At 47.7% G+C, this 13,778-nt stretch overlaps 1 protein-coding gene across 1 annotated transcript in view; it reads left to right on the forward strand.

The window, feature by feature from the left end:
* Nucleotides 1-311: 311 nt before the first annotated feature.
* The window catches only part of RAD54L2 (RAD54 like 2), a 62,944-nt gene continuing 49,477 nt past the window's right edge, over nucleotides 312-13,778 (forward strand). Inside the window, 7 exon segments of the mRNA XM_006104840.3 lie at nucleotides 312-504; nucleotides 8,762-8,963; nucleotides 9,900-10,039; nucleotides 10,465-10,581; nucleotides 10,833-11,059; nucleotides 11,831-12,013; nucleotides 12,147-12,280. Coding sequence (XP_006104902.2) covers nucleotides 366-504; nucleotides 8,762-8,963; nucleotides 9,900-10,039; nucleotides 10,465-10,581; nucleotides 10,833-11,059; nucleotides 11,831-12,013; nucleotides 12,147-12,280 — 1,142 coding nt within the window. The 5' untranslated portion in view covers nucleotides 312-365.

The raw sequence follows: 13,778 nt of genomic DNA on the forward strand, positions 1-13,778 counted from the left end.
TGTGTCCCCAAAGCCTAGCATAGTGCCTGTGATTATATAGCCATATGTGTGTATATGTATGTATAGATATAGAGTTGGTGCTTAGGGAGCAGTTTATGCATGAAGAAATGAACAAATGGGAATTCTGAGGTGGGCAGAGAGTCACCAACACATAGTGCAGGGCCAGTGCACTTGTGGGCAAAGTTGAGTTTGGGTATGTTACCTTGCCCTGCTTAGAAAAGCTCCAGGGAATTCATGGCATTTTCTCTTTGAAGGAATCATGCTCTAAGTGAAGCCCGTGGTGATGCTACTGCCTCTTGTCCTCTTCCCAGGACCCCTGCAGTGCACCATGAGTCGGTAATGCCCACTGAGGACCTCTGGGAGCCATGTCAGACGAATCCACCTCAGGGAGCGATCCAGACCTGGACCCGGACGTGGAGCTGGAGGATGCGGAAGAGGAGGAGGAGGAGGAGGAGGTGGCAGTGGAGGAGCACAGCAGGGATGATGAGGAGGACCTGCTGGATGGTGAGTGGCTCTAGTGAGTGCCGGAGGTGGCCTTATCTTTTCTTCTAATGGAATCTTTGCTGGCTGAGCGTGGTGTTTCTAGTTGGGTTTCTTAGGTCATCCATCATGAAAAGACAGAGACTGGAAACACAACAACCATGAACTCACATGCTTCTTCCCAGGAAGTGGGCTGTTCTACATAAGCCTCGCTTTAGTGCTGGAAGGACCGTTAGCGTTAATTCAGCTCGCCTTGGACAGGCATGCAGACTCAGGTCTGAGGATTTGGGAGTGGAGCATGCTTGCCCAAGTCATGGAGGAGTCAGTGGCAGAGTCCCTGTGACCACACTTTGTAGTCTGGTGTCATGGACCCATGAGGTGGCCACAGGTAGGCATGGGGGTCACAGTGAGTGGTCTGAGAGTTTCCTGAAATTATACTCATAGTTCTGCCTGTGTGGACATGAGCAGTGAGGGTTGATGCTCCTTTGGGGAGAGAGAAGGGATGCTGCTAAACATCCTACGTTACATAGGAAAACCCTTCCTATATGCAGTTATCCAGCCCAAAATGTCAATAGCGCCGAGCTTGAGAAACCCTTTCAAAAAGGAAACTATTAATTTAGCACTTTTTATTTGAATTTTCCTCTATTGGATAACAACAGCTCCCTTTTATATTGCTCCCTCATAGTGTACAGAAATATCTGAACATCTTACTAATTTTCTCAAACAATTGTCCTTTGGCTTTGGTGACCCCTCTATTGTGTGTGTTTTCTTTGTAATGTCTACTTTACAGTATTCCTCTTTCTACTTCTTTTGGGTTTATTTTGCATTACTTTCAAACTTCGTAAGAAAATGCTTAGCTCATTTTAGGCTCCACCCACCCCTAATATAAGCATCCTATATAATAAAAGCCTAATATGCTAAGTGTCAGGTCGTCCATTCAACCAATCAAAGCGTAATATGCTAATGATATATGCTAAGGCTGCTCAACTGCTCGCTGTGGTGTGCACTGACCACCAGGAGGCAGACGCTCCACCTGGTAGGTTAGCTTGCTGCTGGGGTCTGCCTGTGGTCCCTCCCTGACTGGCCAACCTCCCGTGTCCCTCCCTGGCCCCGATTGTGTACTAGTGGGGTCCTTTGGCCTGGCCTGTGCCCTCTCGCAATCCAGGATCCCTTGGGGGATGTTGGAGAGCTGGTTTTGGCCTGATCCACAGGCCAGGCCCAGGGACCCCACTGGTGCACAAATTCGTTTAAAACTATAAATTTCCCTCTAAGTGCTAGCTCTGTCCTTTCACAAGCACTTTGTCACACTTTCTCCTACTTGATTATCTTTATAGACTTGGTGACATATTAGATGTGGGGGCAGGTTGAAGACGGAATAGGTAAAGCCTGGGAGGAGGATGAAACCTTTGTCAAGGTGGGAGGAATAGGAGGGAGTGGATGGGGAGTTCAGGATAGTTTTAGCTTTGCTACGTTAAACTGGGTGTCGTCTCCCCCTTGCCCTTTGAATGTTGTCTGGTAGGACGTTAGTCTGAGAGCTGGCTATACCAGAGCAGGAAGGCTTTGGCTACTAGGGAACAGCACCAGGGCATTGCCTTTAAGAAGAGTGGGATGAAGTTGTGCTCTCTTTTTATAACGTGTTAGGCCCCATGGCATGGTGTGAGAACTTTTGGCTTTGGTTTTTCATTCCCCTGGGTTTTTTGTTTTGGTTTGGTGTTGGCTTTTTTATCTTGATGTCTATACTGGGCTTTCTCTATTCTTTTGAAATGGGCACAGTTGGGTGTCAGCATCTTTGAGGTCTGTCATTAGAGGCAGAGGTTCAAAACCTGGTGCCTCTGGAATGAACTTTCCTTATGCAGTGGTTTTTCTGGCTCAGTATTTTCTGCCAGCTCAGCTTCAGGTTTAATCTCTTGCTGGATGTGTAGGACCCCTCAGTGCAGAAGTCCGAGAAGCCCTGGTTTACATTAGCTAATCGAGGTCTGGACACAGGCTGGCTTGATGGGCACATCGTTTTAGAACATATAGGCCTTCGTTATTTCACTTTACTCTTGTCTATTTTATATGGCGTATCAGGATAGTAGGAACCTGGAACTGCAGGTAGATAACTAACAGCATGCTTAGGCCCTTCTGTAACCTGTTTCACAGCCATCTTGTTGACAGCAAGACTCCTTGATGTCAACTTAGGCTTCAGGTTGACCCCGTCCACCTTGGACCACTGGATAAGGAAAGCTGGTCTCTTTCTCAGCCCCTGGGTCTCCGACTCTCCTACAGGAAGTTTGCTTTTTCTCTGACCCCATTCTACTTGTCCTCTTTGCTTGCAGTGTAAAGAAATCAGGAGTAAAATGTTCTAGGCAGAGGGCCAGGGCAAAGGCCCTGGGGTGGAAACGAATCTGCTTGTTTAAGAATCAGAAAGGTAGAAGCCGTGACAGCTGGAGCACAGAGAGCGAGGGGCGGAGGTAGGCAGGGCCTACATGGTGGTGGTGTGAGATATACCTGGAACCCGGGGTTTACTTACTTGGGTTCTAACAGGTGCTATTTCACACTCACTGTGAGTACTGGACTGATTTTTCAGAACAGCCTGAGTCAGAGTTTAGGGTGATCTCTTGTTGGAAATTAAGTGGTGCCAATTTTGATACCAGTTTCTTTCCTCCTTTCTGTGTGCCAGGCTTAGAGACACGAAGGACAGAAATCGGCTGGGGACAGAAGATTGTTTTGTAAATCTGCCTCAGAAAAGCATGTCATGTGTTGACTCAGTTATTCAGAGTGACTTTGTAGGACCTTAACACTTCTTCCCAGTAATCCGTGGAGTGGGAGCTTCTGGCTGTGGGTTTAATTTGTATTTCCCTGATTATGTAATGTGTTGAGCCTTTTTCCATATGCTTGTATGACCATTTGCACTTTTGTAAAGTGCCTTAACCCCCTTTTTTTTTTCAGAAAATTTTTTTATTGATTGATTTCAGAAAGAAAGGGAGAGGGAGATAGAAACATCCATGATGAGAGAGAATCATTAATCGGCTGCCTCCTGGGATCTGAGCCTGCAAGCTGGGCATGTGCCCTTGACTGGAATCGAACTTGGGACCCTTCAGTCCGCAGACCGACGCTCTATCCATTGAGCCAAACCAGCTAGGGCTGAACATATTTTTTTAACCTCTTTTCTTTTTTCCATCCATCTCTTATTGATTTTTATCATTATATCTGAATATGAGTCTTTAGTTAAATACACACACACACACACACATCTTTCCCTTCTATATTGATTTTCACCCTCTTAATTTTGGGGTTTGTGTTTTTATTTTTTTTGCAGTTTTATGCTCTTTTTTAAATTGTATTTTCAATGAATAGATTTTAATGAAATCAAATTTATCATTTCTCCCTTTATATTTAGTGCTTTTTATGCCTTATTTAAGAAATTTTTGTCTCCCCAAGGTCATAAAGCTATTCTCCTATTATCTTCTAGAAGCTTTAATATTTTATCTGCACTTAGTTCTATGATCCATCTGGAGTTGATTTTTGTGTGGTGTGAGGTAGGGGTCAAGTTCAAGCCCTCTTCCCCCAATATGATTTTCTAATGGCTCCAGCACTCTTATTGCATTTTTGCTATACCTTTGTTGTAAACCAAGACAGAGAACATATGTAGCTCTGTCTCTGAACTCTATTTTTTTTCCACATGACCTTCTGGGAAATGGGGTAGAGGAGCGACTGTGCAATGTGGTGGCTAAGAGCATGAACTGGAGCCAGATCAACCACCTGGTTGACACTGTTTGAATCTAGTCTTTACTACTTACAGCTTTGAGACAAGTTTCCTCATCTGTAAAATAGCACGCATGCACCCCTGTGGTATCGTTTGCCAAGTTTAACATTGTCCTTAGTCCCCTGTAGTTTTGCAAACTGGGAGCAAGATAACAAGGTAGTTCAGATTCAGGCTCAGTTTTTTAGCACATAAGTCCTAGGTTGTGGCGTGTGCATCCTCCTGTATCATGCCAAGAGGCACATGGTAAGACATGGAATTCGCTGATCTTTGTTGTTGTTTTTTTAATCTTCACCTGAGGATATGTTTTCATTGATTTTAGAGAGAGAGAAAGGGAATGAGGAGAAACATCAATCTGTTCTTCCTGCATGCGCCCCAAGTTGAGGATCGAACTCACAGCCTTTTGGTATACAGGATGACACTCCACCAACGGATCCACCGGGCCAGGGCAAGAACGTTTAAGATGTGGTGTAATGTTATGTAGAAACCAGACATTTCATAATAAGCATGAGGCAGCCATGAAGCACTGTAAAACACTGACTTATGTGACAAACTAACTATCAGCACATCCATAAACTGAAGCTCTCTAATAAGCCAGCAGTGGTTGTTGAACCCAGAGGCTGAGGGTTTGTTCAAAGAATGCTGGGTGGTAAGAGCTGGTTTATACCTGTCTCCCCTTTATAAAGAAAAGGAGAAATCTGAGTCTGTACCAAGCGTGCATGAGGATTTTATATGCTGTGTCTAATCATTTTAAAATTCCTACTGCACATGTCCACATCCACCCCCTGCCAGACAGGAATTCACAGCCAGGCCTCACAAGTTGTAATGTTTGATAGTGAATTTGTCTGTGATATTGAAAGACTGTCAGGTTCTGTTCTTCCTCCTCCCAGGAACAGTTCACTCTGCAAGGCTAAAACCAGAAGGAAGAAATACAACAGTTGGCAACAAGTTCCCACTGCCCTGCAGATCAAGTTCAGACCCTTGGCCTTATTCAAGGCCTGCCCTCTGTACTTGGACTCTGTCTTATCTGCCTTCTCCCTAACCACCTAGCCTCCAACTATTCCTCCGAGTGGTTACTTAATAAATTTGCTTGTGAAATAGAAACAAAACAAAAAGCCTTAAGGCCAGGAGGACATCAAAGGTCATTGTCCAAACCAGTTCAGAGGACCCAGCAAAACACCAAGTTGAAGTGTGCCAACCCAGCCCCAAGTGTAATTGGTGTGTAGGCCAAGGTGCAGTGTTGGTGAAAGTGGCCGTTTAGCAGTAGCTGTCCCTCTTAGGGAGTCTGCTGTCCACACACCTGGTTCTTAGGTAGGAGGGATTTGATGGCCTTGCTTTTTAGGAGGGAAGAAAGCAGGGCTGTGAGGAGGAAGGTGACAATACTGTCATGTGACAATACCATGGGGGTATTAGCTCTCTGGAGGCATGAGGGGCCTGAAGGAAGGATAGTTCTTAAGGAAAACAGTTTGCTGAGCTTTCCTACCGTGGTGCTTCCGGTGGAAACAGGAGAGGACTGTGTAGGAGGGTCGTGAATTTGGTGGCAGTTAGTCTGATTGGCAGCCACACTTTGGAGCTTCTCTTTCTGTTCGGCTGGCTGACTGGGCGCAGGAGCAGGGCACCTTGCTTCCTCAGCACCTTGCCCCTGAGCCTAGGCCTGCGTTGCATTCCTGGCGCTTCTTGCCACCCAGACTCTGCCATCTCTGGGAGGCCTTTTGTGAAAGGCCGGCTGCAGACTCGGTCGTAATAGAGAGGGGACTGCGCTGTTAACGGCATTGTGGTGGCCCATCATGCACAGTCCATGTCTGGTGCCTCCCTCCGCCATTTCCCCTTTGCTCTTCAAAAGCACAGGTTGTCTACCTGAAACCTCCAGGGGCCTCTCAGTGTGAAGGCCAAGGAAGATGCATCCAGGGCTGCTGCACAGGAGTGAATCACCCAGGCTGTGCGCTTGTTAGCGTGTGAGCATGCACGCACACAGCTCCACCCCACCTATCCCCTGCCACCCTCCACTCTTGCAGTGGCCACGTTAGCATCCCTTCCCCACCCAAACACCAGGCAGTGAAATATACTAGTAGGAAGTGAAATATCCTAGTGGTAGGAAGAAGAGGCCTTGGGTGGTCCTCCCTGTGACAGGGGCTGACTTCTGTGCTGACTCCAGGAAGGATCTTGGCTCTACACCTAAGTCAGCCTTGGGAGAGGGGATGCTGGGAAGAGAGAGGAAAGTGGCTGGGTTGGAAGGTCCTCCTGCTGCTTTGCTCACTCGTTTTTAATGAGCCCATATTGGACTGCCTGCGTTTTCTTAATCTCTCCTCCTTGTTTAAAGTCTATTCCTTTTGCTTATGCTCCGGTATCTGCTCAGAATGTTCTTTCCTTCCTCCCTTACCAGCTCGTGCCTACCGACCCTATGACATGAAGCCCAGGCCTCACCTCTCCCAAGGAAGCATCCTCACTCCCAGACCTAAGCAAGCCTGGGTAGGGGTCCTTTCCCCAAGTGTGGCTCTCGGCACTCACCTCATCGTGTGTGCTTTCCTGGGTGAGCCATTCCATTGTGCCCTGGCACAGGGCCTGTACATGGCAGATGCTCAAGTGTGTGTAAGGCTGAACTCTAAGCAGGTACAGAGAGGCCACGGTGGCCGTTTGGTGGCAGTCTTTATGACAAGTTTAGAATACAGAGGTGGTCTGCAGTCTCATGGGGGTGTTGGTGTGTGTTTGGAATAACAAAATGCAGTTTGTACATGTCATTCTCTTTTTAAATAATTCGCTTTTTTATTTTAACATATTTTGAAAAACTTTTAAAATTACATTTGACATTCAACATTACATTAGTTTCAGGTGTACAGCATAGTGGCTGGACAGATGCTTATATACATAGGAAGGAATTCCCCCAGTAAGACTAATACTGACACCATACATAGTTATTACGATATTATTGACTGTATCCCCTAAGCTCTGCTGTACATCCCCATGACTGTTTTGTAACTGCCAATTTGTACTTCATCCCTCTACCTTTTCACCCAGCCCCCTAAACCTCTTCCCATCTGGCAACTGTCAGTTTGTTCTCTGTATCTATTAGTTTGTTTCTGTTTTGTTTGTTCACTTATTTTGTTTTTCAGATTCCATATATAAGTGAAATCATATGTATTTGTTTTTCTCTGTCAGACTTATTTTACTTAGCATAATATCCTCTCTATCCATCCATGTTGTGGCAAATGGTCATTCTTTTTTCTTTCTTTCTTTCTTTTTTTTTTTTAATCCTTACCTGAGGATTGATTTTTAGAGAGAGTGGAAGTGAGAGAGGAGGAGGAGGAGAGAGAGGGAGAGAGAGCGAGAAACATAAATATGAGAGACACATTGGCTGGTTGCCTCCCGCATGCACCCAACTATGGCTGGGGATTGAGCCCACAACAGAGTTACGTGTCCTTGACCTGTACGTGCCCTTGATCAGGAATCGAACCAACAATCCCCTTGGTCTGTGGGCTAATGCTCTAACCACTGAGCAACCAGCCAGGGCTGGTCATTCTTTTTTATAGCTGAGTAATATTCCACTGTATATGTGTACCACATCTTTATCCAATTGTCCATTAGCGGACACTTGGTTATTGCAAATAATGCTGCAGTGAATATAGGGGTGCAGATATCTTTTTGAATTCGTGTTTTGGATTTGTTTGGATAAATACCCAGAAATGGGATTGGAAATAATTTTTAATTATTTGAGTTAACGCCATACTGTTTTTCACAGTGGCTGCACTAATCTGCATTTCCACCAACAGTTCATGAGGCCTCCCTTTTCTCCACATCCTCGCCTGCACTTGTGTGTTGATTTATTGATGATAAGCACTCTGAGGGGTATGAGGGATATCTCATTATAGTTTTTAATTTGCATCTCTGATAATTAGTGCTGTTGAGCATCTTTTCATATGTCTACTGGCAATCTGTATCTCCTATGGAGGGAGAAGTGTCTATTCAGGTCCTCTGCCCATTTTTAAATCAGATTTTCTAGAAAACAAACTTTTTGAAGGAAAGGAGTGTTATCATAGCCTTAAAACACCTAGGACAGTGCCTGCATGTTGAACGCCCTCATAAGTAGGTGGTGAATTGAACGAGTGAGCACTTGAAGACACTTGTTCTCCCTGTTGGCAGATGAGACTTGCTTAGAGTCACACAGGGGAGTGTGAGCTGTGTTTGGAACCCAGCTGTTCCTTTCTGAGCGGTCTGAGGCCACGAAGCTTCCTTACACAGACCACAGCGCAAAATTATAGCAAGAATGATGGCTGTCATTTTTTTGTGAGACTGCCCTGGGCCAGGCTTGGTGCTAGGCATGGGCACTGGTTAGTCCTCACCGTAGCTCTGAAGTGTGGGCATCATTGTCCTCGTTGGGTAGACAAGTCCGTTGAGGTCCGAGAGATGTAAGTAACTTGCCCAAGATCACCAGCTAATAAGTTGCTGAGTTGAAGTTTGAGCCCAGGTGTGTCAGGCATCAGAACTCGTTTTCCCCAGTAAAAGTTGGTCCCTGGCACCTCTTTCCCCTTATCTTTTCAGACCCATCCCTGGAGGACATGTACGGCACTGAGTGTGCCCAGCTGGGGGAAGATGGGCAGCGGCCACCGCGGTGCACTTCAACTACCTCATCTCAGTCTGAGCCTTCAGAGCAGCTTAGGCGCCACCAAGGCAAGAGCCTGGCCTCTGACGACCCCAAAAAGAAGAGAGCTCAGAAGCCCTCCCACATGAGGAGGAACATACGGTGAGCTGTGCTCGGGGTAAGAGGAGAAGGCGGGGGGCCAAGGGGGGGGAGTGGGGGGAGATGGTACCCTCACTTGAAGGCTGTCAGTGGTAGGACGACTGGTCTGAGCGGGAGAGTCCTCTTTCCAAAGGACAAACGTGTGAGCCGTGTGCCCAGATGAATAGTGAAGGTGCCGCCGCTCAGGCCAGATGCGGGCAGACGGATGGCACTCGAGCTCTGCCGGGCAGTGTCGCGCTCTGGAGGCCCCAGGCACGATAGGGTGCTCTGCTTGGACCCTGGTTCTTCCATTATTTTTTCCTTATGTCTCAAAACAAGAGGAGATAAATGAAGTTGAGTTCTCATCTTCTTAGAACTCGGCTTCAGTGGGAGGGGACGTCTGGTCCCGAGCAGGGCTTCTTCCTTGAGCTAAGAAATCAGCAAGCGTGCACTTCCTTAACTACCCAGATCCCAACAGCCCTCCGTCTACTAAAGAGATAAATGCTCTTTTTCTCCTCCTACCCTCTTTTTTAACATAATGACAACTCAAAAATATTACTCTAAGTTTGGGAAATAAGGTTATAGAATCATCCATAATCCTACTTTCCATATGCCAACTCTATTTTTATCGGCTTTTCAGCTCTATGAATCACATATTACTCTATTTTACTCTTGTTCTGTTATGTGCAGAGATGAGTCGGCAGGGGCATCTGTCAGGAAGTTAAATAATATAAAAAATATATGAGACCAATATGTATATATATAAAATATAAGGCCAGGGACACCTGAGCCTTGAAGTCCCTTTTTTTTGCACCTTGCTCATTGCGTGGGTTTGATGGGACTGATGTTTCTCTTCTCAACTCCACGCTCTGAGCTCAGCAACGCTAAGTCCCCTGTAGCTTGACATTGCATCGCTCAGATCGCAAGTGAACCCAGGTGCCCTCTCATTGTAATGCTTAGAAAGCTGCTCCGGGAGGATCAATTGGAGCCAGTTACCAAAGCAGCACAACAGGAAGAGTTGGAAAGAAGGAAACGCCTGGAGCAGCAGAGGAAGGACTACGCAGCTCCCATTCCCACTGTTCCCTTGGAGTTTCTTCCCGGTAAGCAGTGAGGTGCAGGAAAGGCCTGAGAGCCCACGGTGATCCAGGCCAGATTTGGAGTAAGGTCTGATCTCTCAGGAATCCTTTCGAATCATTCAGCTTCTTGGGAGCACTAGAGCAGAGGGATCTCATTTACAAAGTTCAGATGGATGAACGTGTGCTCCTCAAACCGATCTTACTCAGGTTTCTGCCCCCTCCCCCTTTAACTTTGGATGTTAACATGCCCAAGGACTGGGACTTGTTTTAGTGCTCGGGTGGAATCAGCAAGTAAGAACCAGCAGAGAAAAGGGGATTTGGAAAGAGGGCTGAGGTTTTCGAGATGCCTTCTGCTTCTCTCCTGGGGGTAGTCCTGGTGAGAGCAACAAAAGAAAAGAACGCTTGTGCCACATGTGGGTTGACGTTCCCTTCCATCTTTCTTTTCTTAGAGGAAATTGTCTTAAGAGCAAGTGAAGGTCCCCAACTGCCTCCTCGGGTCTTGGCCCAGGAAGTCATTTGTTTGGACAGTAGCAGTGGCAGCGAGGATGAAAAAAGCAGCCGAGATGGTAAGATCAAGCCAGAACTTTCATAGAAGAGTTCAGTCCTTCCTCATTCACATTGAGGTCTGCCTCGGACAGATTCCCTGAGTCGTCCTGGTAAATGTAAAGTATTCCCTTGCCTTAACTTGAAGCTGGAGAGAGAAGTCGTCATAGGTGATAGCAAGTTCTGCCTTCTTTCCATGCTGTCGCTCTAACAGTGGCAGCAAGTCACTCTGCTCCCTGGGTTTGTCTTTATTTTGTCTTGTCGGCTGTCTCAGAGGTGATTGAACTGAGCTCTGGCGAGGAGGACACTCTGCACATTGTGGACAGCAGCGAGTCTGTCAGCGAGGAAGATGAGGAAGAGGAGAAGGGTGGCACCCACGTGAATGACGTCTTAAACCAGCGCGATGCTCTGGGGCGTGTCCTCGTCAACCTGAACCACCCTCCGGAGGAGGAGAATGTCTTCCTGGCCCCGCAGTTGGCTCGGGCAGTGAAACCCCATCAGGTACAGCAACTCTTGACTGTCTTCGTTTCCTTCCAGCTTCCTCGCTGTGGACATTGCCTGCTTGTTGGCATCACAGCCTGTGAGGTACTGTTGGTACCACGAGCAGCTGTTGGACAGGCCTGGTCCTTCTTCCTAGCAGTTGATGCCTCAGGATTCCCGATGAATGGGAAGGGAAAGCCCCAGGTGTGCCCTGCCATGTAGAACACGCTGGATCTCCTGGCTTAAGGATCTGGAGCCTCCCTCTGAGACTGTGAAACTGGTTGAGATGCTGTCTGGAGAGCAGAGCTTTGATTAGGAAGCTGAGGCTTCAGAAGAGACGTGAGAGGCAGAAGTCTGAGGTCCTTTCTCATGGGAGGGAGCAGAGGGGTTGTGTTGACCCAGAGCCTGGAACAGGGACTAGTGAGCGAAAGTTCCATAGGGACAGAGATTGGCCCAATATGAGAGCTCCAACAGTAAGAATGGCTCCTCATGGAGTGGGCTGCCTGGAGGTGAGCAGCCAGGCCACGGCTGAGTGAGGGGCCCTGCCAGGAGCTAGGAACTGCAGCTACTTGCCTGGGATTGGCCATGGTGCCAGGTGAAGGTTTTTCTGTTTTCTCCAACAAGTCTGTTGCCAGCCAATAGACTGGGCAGGGTACAGGGAGACTTCTTTAGGCGTCCATACCAGCTGCCTGGTGTCATGTCTGCTCACTCACTCCTGACTAATTCAAGGTGAGGAACCCAGAGCCCTGGTCTTTGCCAGCCCTCCTGACATTTGTGTGTGTTCCTTGCCAGATTGGCGGGATCCGGTTCCTGTATGATAACCTGGTTGAGTCCCTGGAGAGGTTTAAGACCAGTAGTGGCTTTGGCTGTATCCTGGCCCACAGCATGGGTCTGGGGAAAACTTTGCAAGTGATCTCCTTCGTCGACGTCCTCTTCCGCCACACGCCAGCCAAAACTGTCCTTGCCATTGTGCCGGTAAGAGTTCAGGAGGCACCACCTAGCACCCTCTGAAGAGTTCGGGGAACCCTTCCTGGCCCTGAAAAGCTGGAGGAGCTCAGCTGGGAGCTGGCTCCTCAAAGCGCTCTTTCTGGGCCTGGCTCTCCGACAGGTTAATACTCTTCAGAACTGGCTGGCGGAGTTCAACATGTGGCTCCCAGCTCCTGAAGCCCTGCCAGCGGACAGCAAGCCTGAGGAGGTCCAGCCTCGCTTCTTTAAAGTTCACATCCTGAATGATGAGCACAAGTAGGTGGCCTGCCCTCCCTCTACCCCTTTCCTTTTAGACTTTTTCCCGGGGCCTGGATGCCCGGGGACTGTGCCCTGTCCTCCCAGATTCCTTTGGGTTTTGGTGTGTCCCTCTTTCTTCTTGCCACTCATTTTTTCTCTACCTGGCTTTTCAGTAAAGTCGGAGTTATGTGGCCTGGGAAACTTCTTGTGTCCTGCTTGGGGTTGCTATTACACCTGAACACTCGGCAGGCAGGGTCGCATTTCCCAGGTGTACCAGGATACCATTCAGCACGATAAAACACAGCTTTCCATCTGACCGTTTACCTTTCACTTTTCTCTTTTCCTAGCAGCTCATCAGTCTCTCTTTTTAAAAAAATAAAATAAAAATATGTTTATTGATTTTAGAGAGGAAGGAAGAGGGAGAGTTAGAAACATCAATGATGAGAGAGAATCACTGATTGGCTGCCTCCTGCATGCCCCCCACTGGGGATCGAGCTCACAACCCAGGCATGTGCCCTTGACCGGAATCGAACCTGGGACCCTTCAGTCCGCAGGCCGACGCTCTATCCATCAAGCCAAACCGGCTAGGGCAGTCTCTTCTTTTAAGCGGCGCACCATTGATCTATAGTTGACCTTTTTTTTTTTTTTAACCCTCGCCCGTGGATTGATTGATTGATTGATTGATTGATTTTTGAGAGAGAGAGAGAGAGAGAGAGAGAAACATCATGTGAGAGAGAAACATCAATCGTTTGCCTAGAGAGAGAGAGAGAGAGAGAGAGAGAAACATCATGTGAGAGAGAAACATCAATCGTTTGCCTCCTGCGCATGCCCTGACCAGGGATCGAATCTGCAACCTTTTGGTGTGTGGGACGACGCTCCAACCAACTGAGTCACCCGATCAGGGCTACAGTTGACCTTTAATGGTAAAACTTCCAGGCTTTGAAAGGTGCAAACCTTTTTTTGTTTCAGATTTGAATAAAATTATTTATATTTCCTCTCTATATATCAACCTGATTCCCAAACATCTAAAGGTACTTCTTGGTCCGGGCCCGCCTCCATGCTGCCCTTGCCTCTCGGCATGGATATTGAGAAGGCAGGCTTTGTCTTCTGTCGAGGCTGCCTCCTGCGAGGCTTGGTCATGCACATCCAGCTGAGGAGACTGGTGGCCCACAGGTGGTTCTCACCTGCTCTTCCTGCTCAGCTTTCAGGGCTGAGTCCCCGTGCAGCAGGGCTCAGCTGCTCAGGAAGGAGGGACTGTGCTGAGTGTCCTTGGTCTCGGCTGCCCTTCCTCTCCTGCTTGTCCTGGCTCTTCAGCTACCAGGACCTGGGCAGTCGAAGTGCAGGAGGCAGCCCTTGCGTTTAGTACTTTCTATTGACTCTACGAATAACTCTCCCTCCGATATTGTGATCATGCATGTACATCCAAGGAGGTTGTCGCTTTTGCTTGCCTTGTGCCCTTGAATTTCTGTTTTTTGCTATTTAACCATCATCAGTGACCCCGTTCATCCTCGCTACA

The sequence above is a fragment of the Myotis lucifugus genome, unplaced genomic scaffold (genome assembly GCF_000147115.1).
Source record: "Myotis lucifugus unplaced genomic scaffold, Myoluc2.0 scaffold_614, whole genome shotgun sequence".
NCBI lineage: Eukaryota > Metazoa > Chordata > Mammalia > Chiroptera > Vespertilionidae > Myotis > Myotis lucifugus.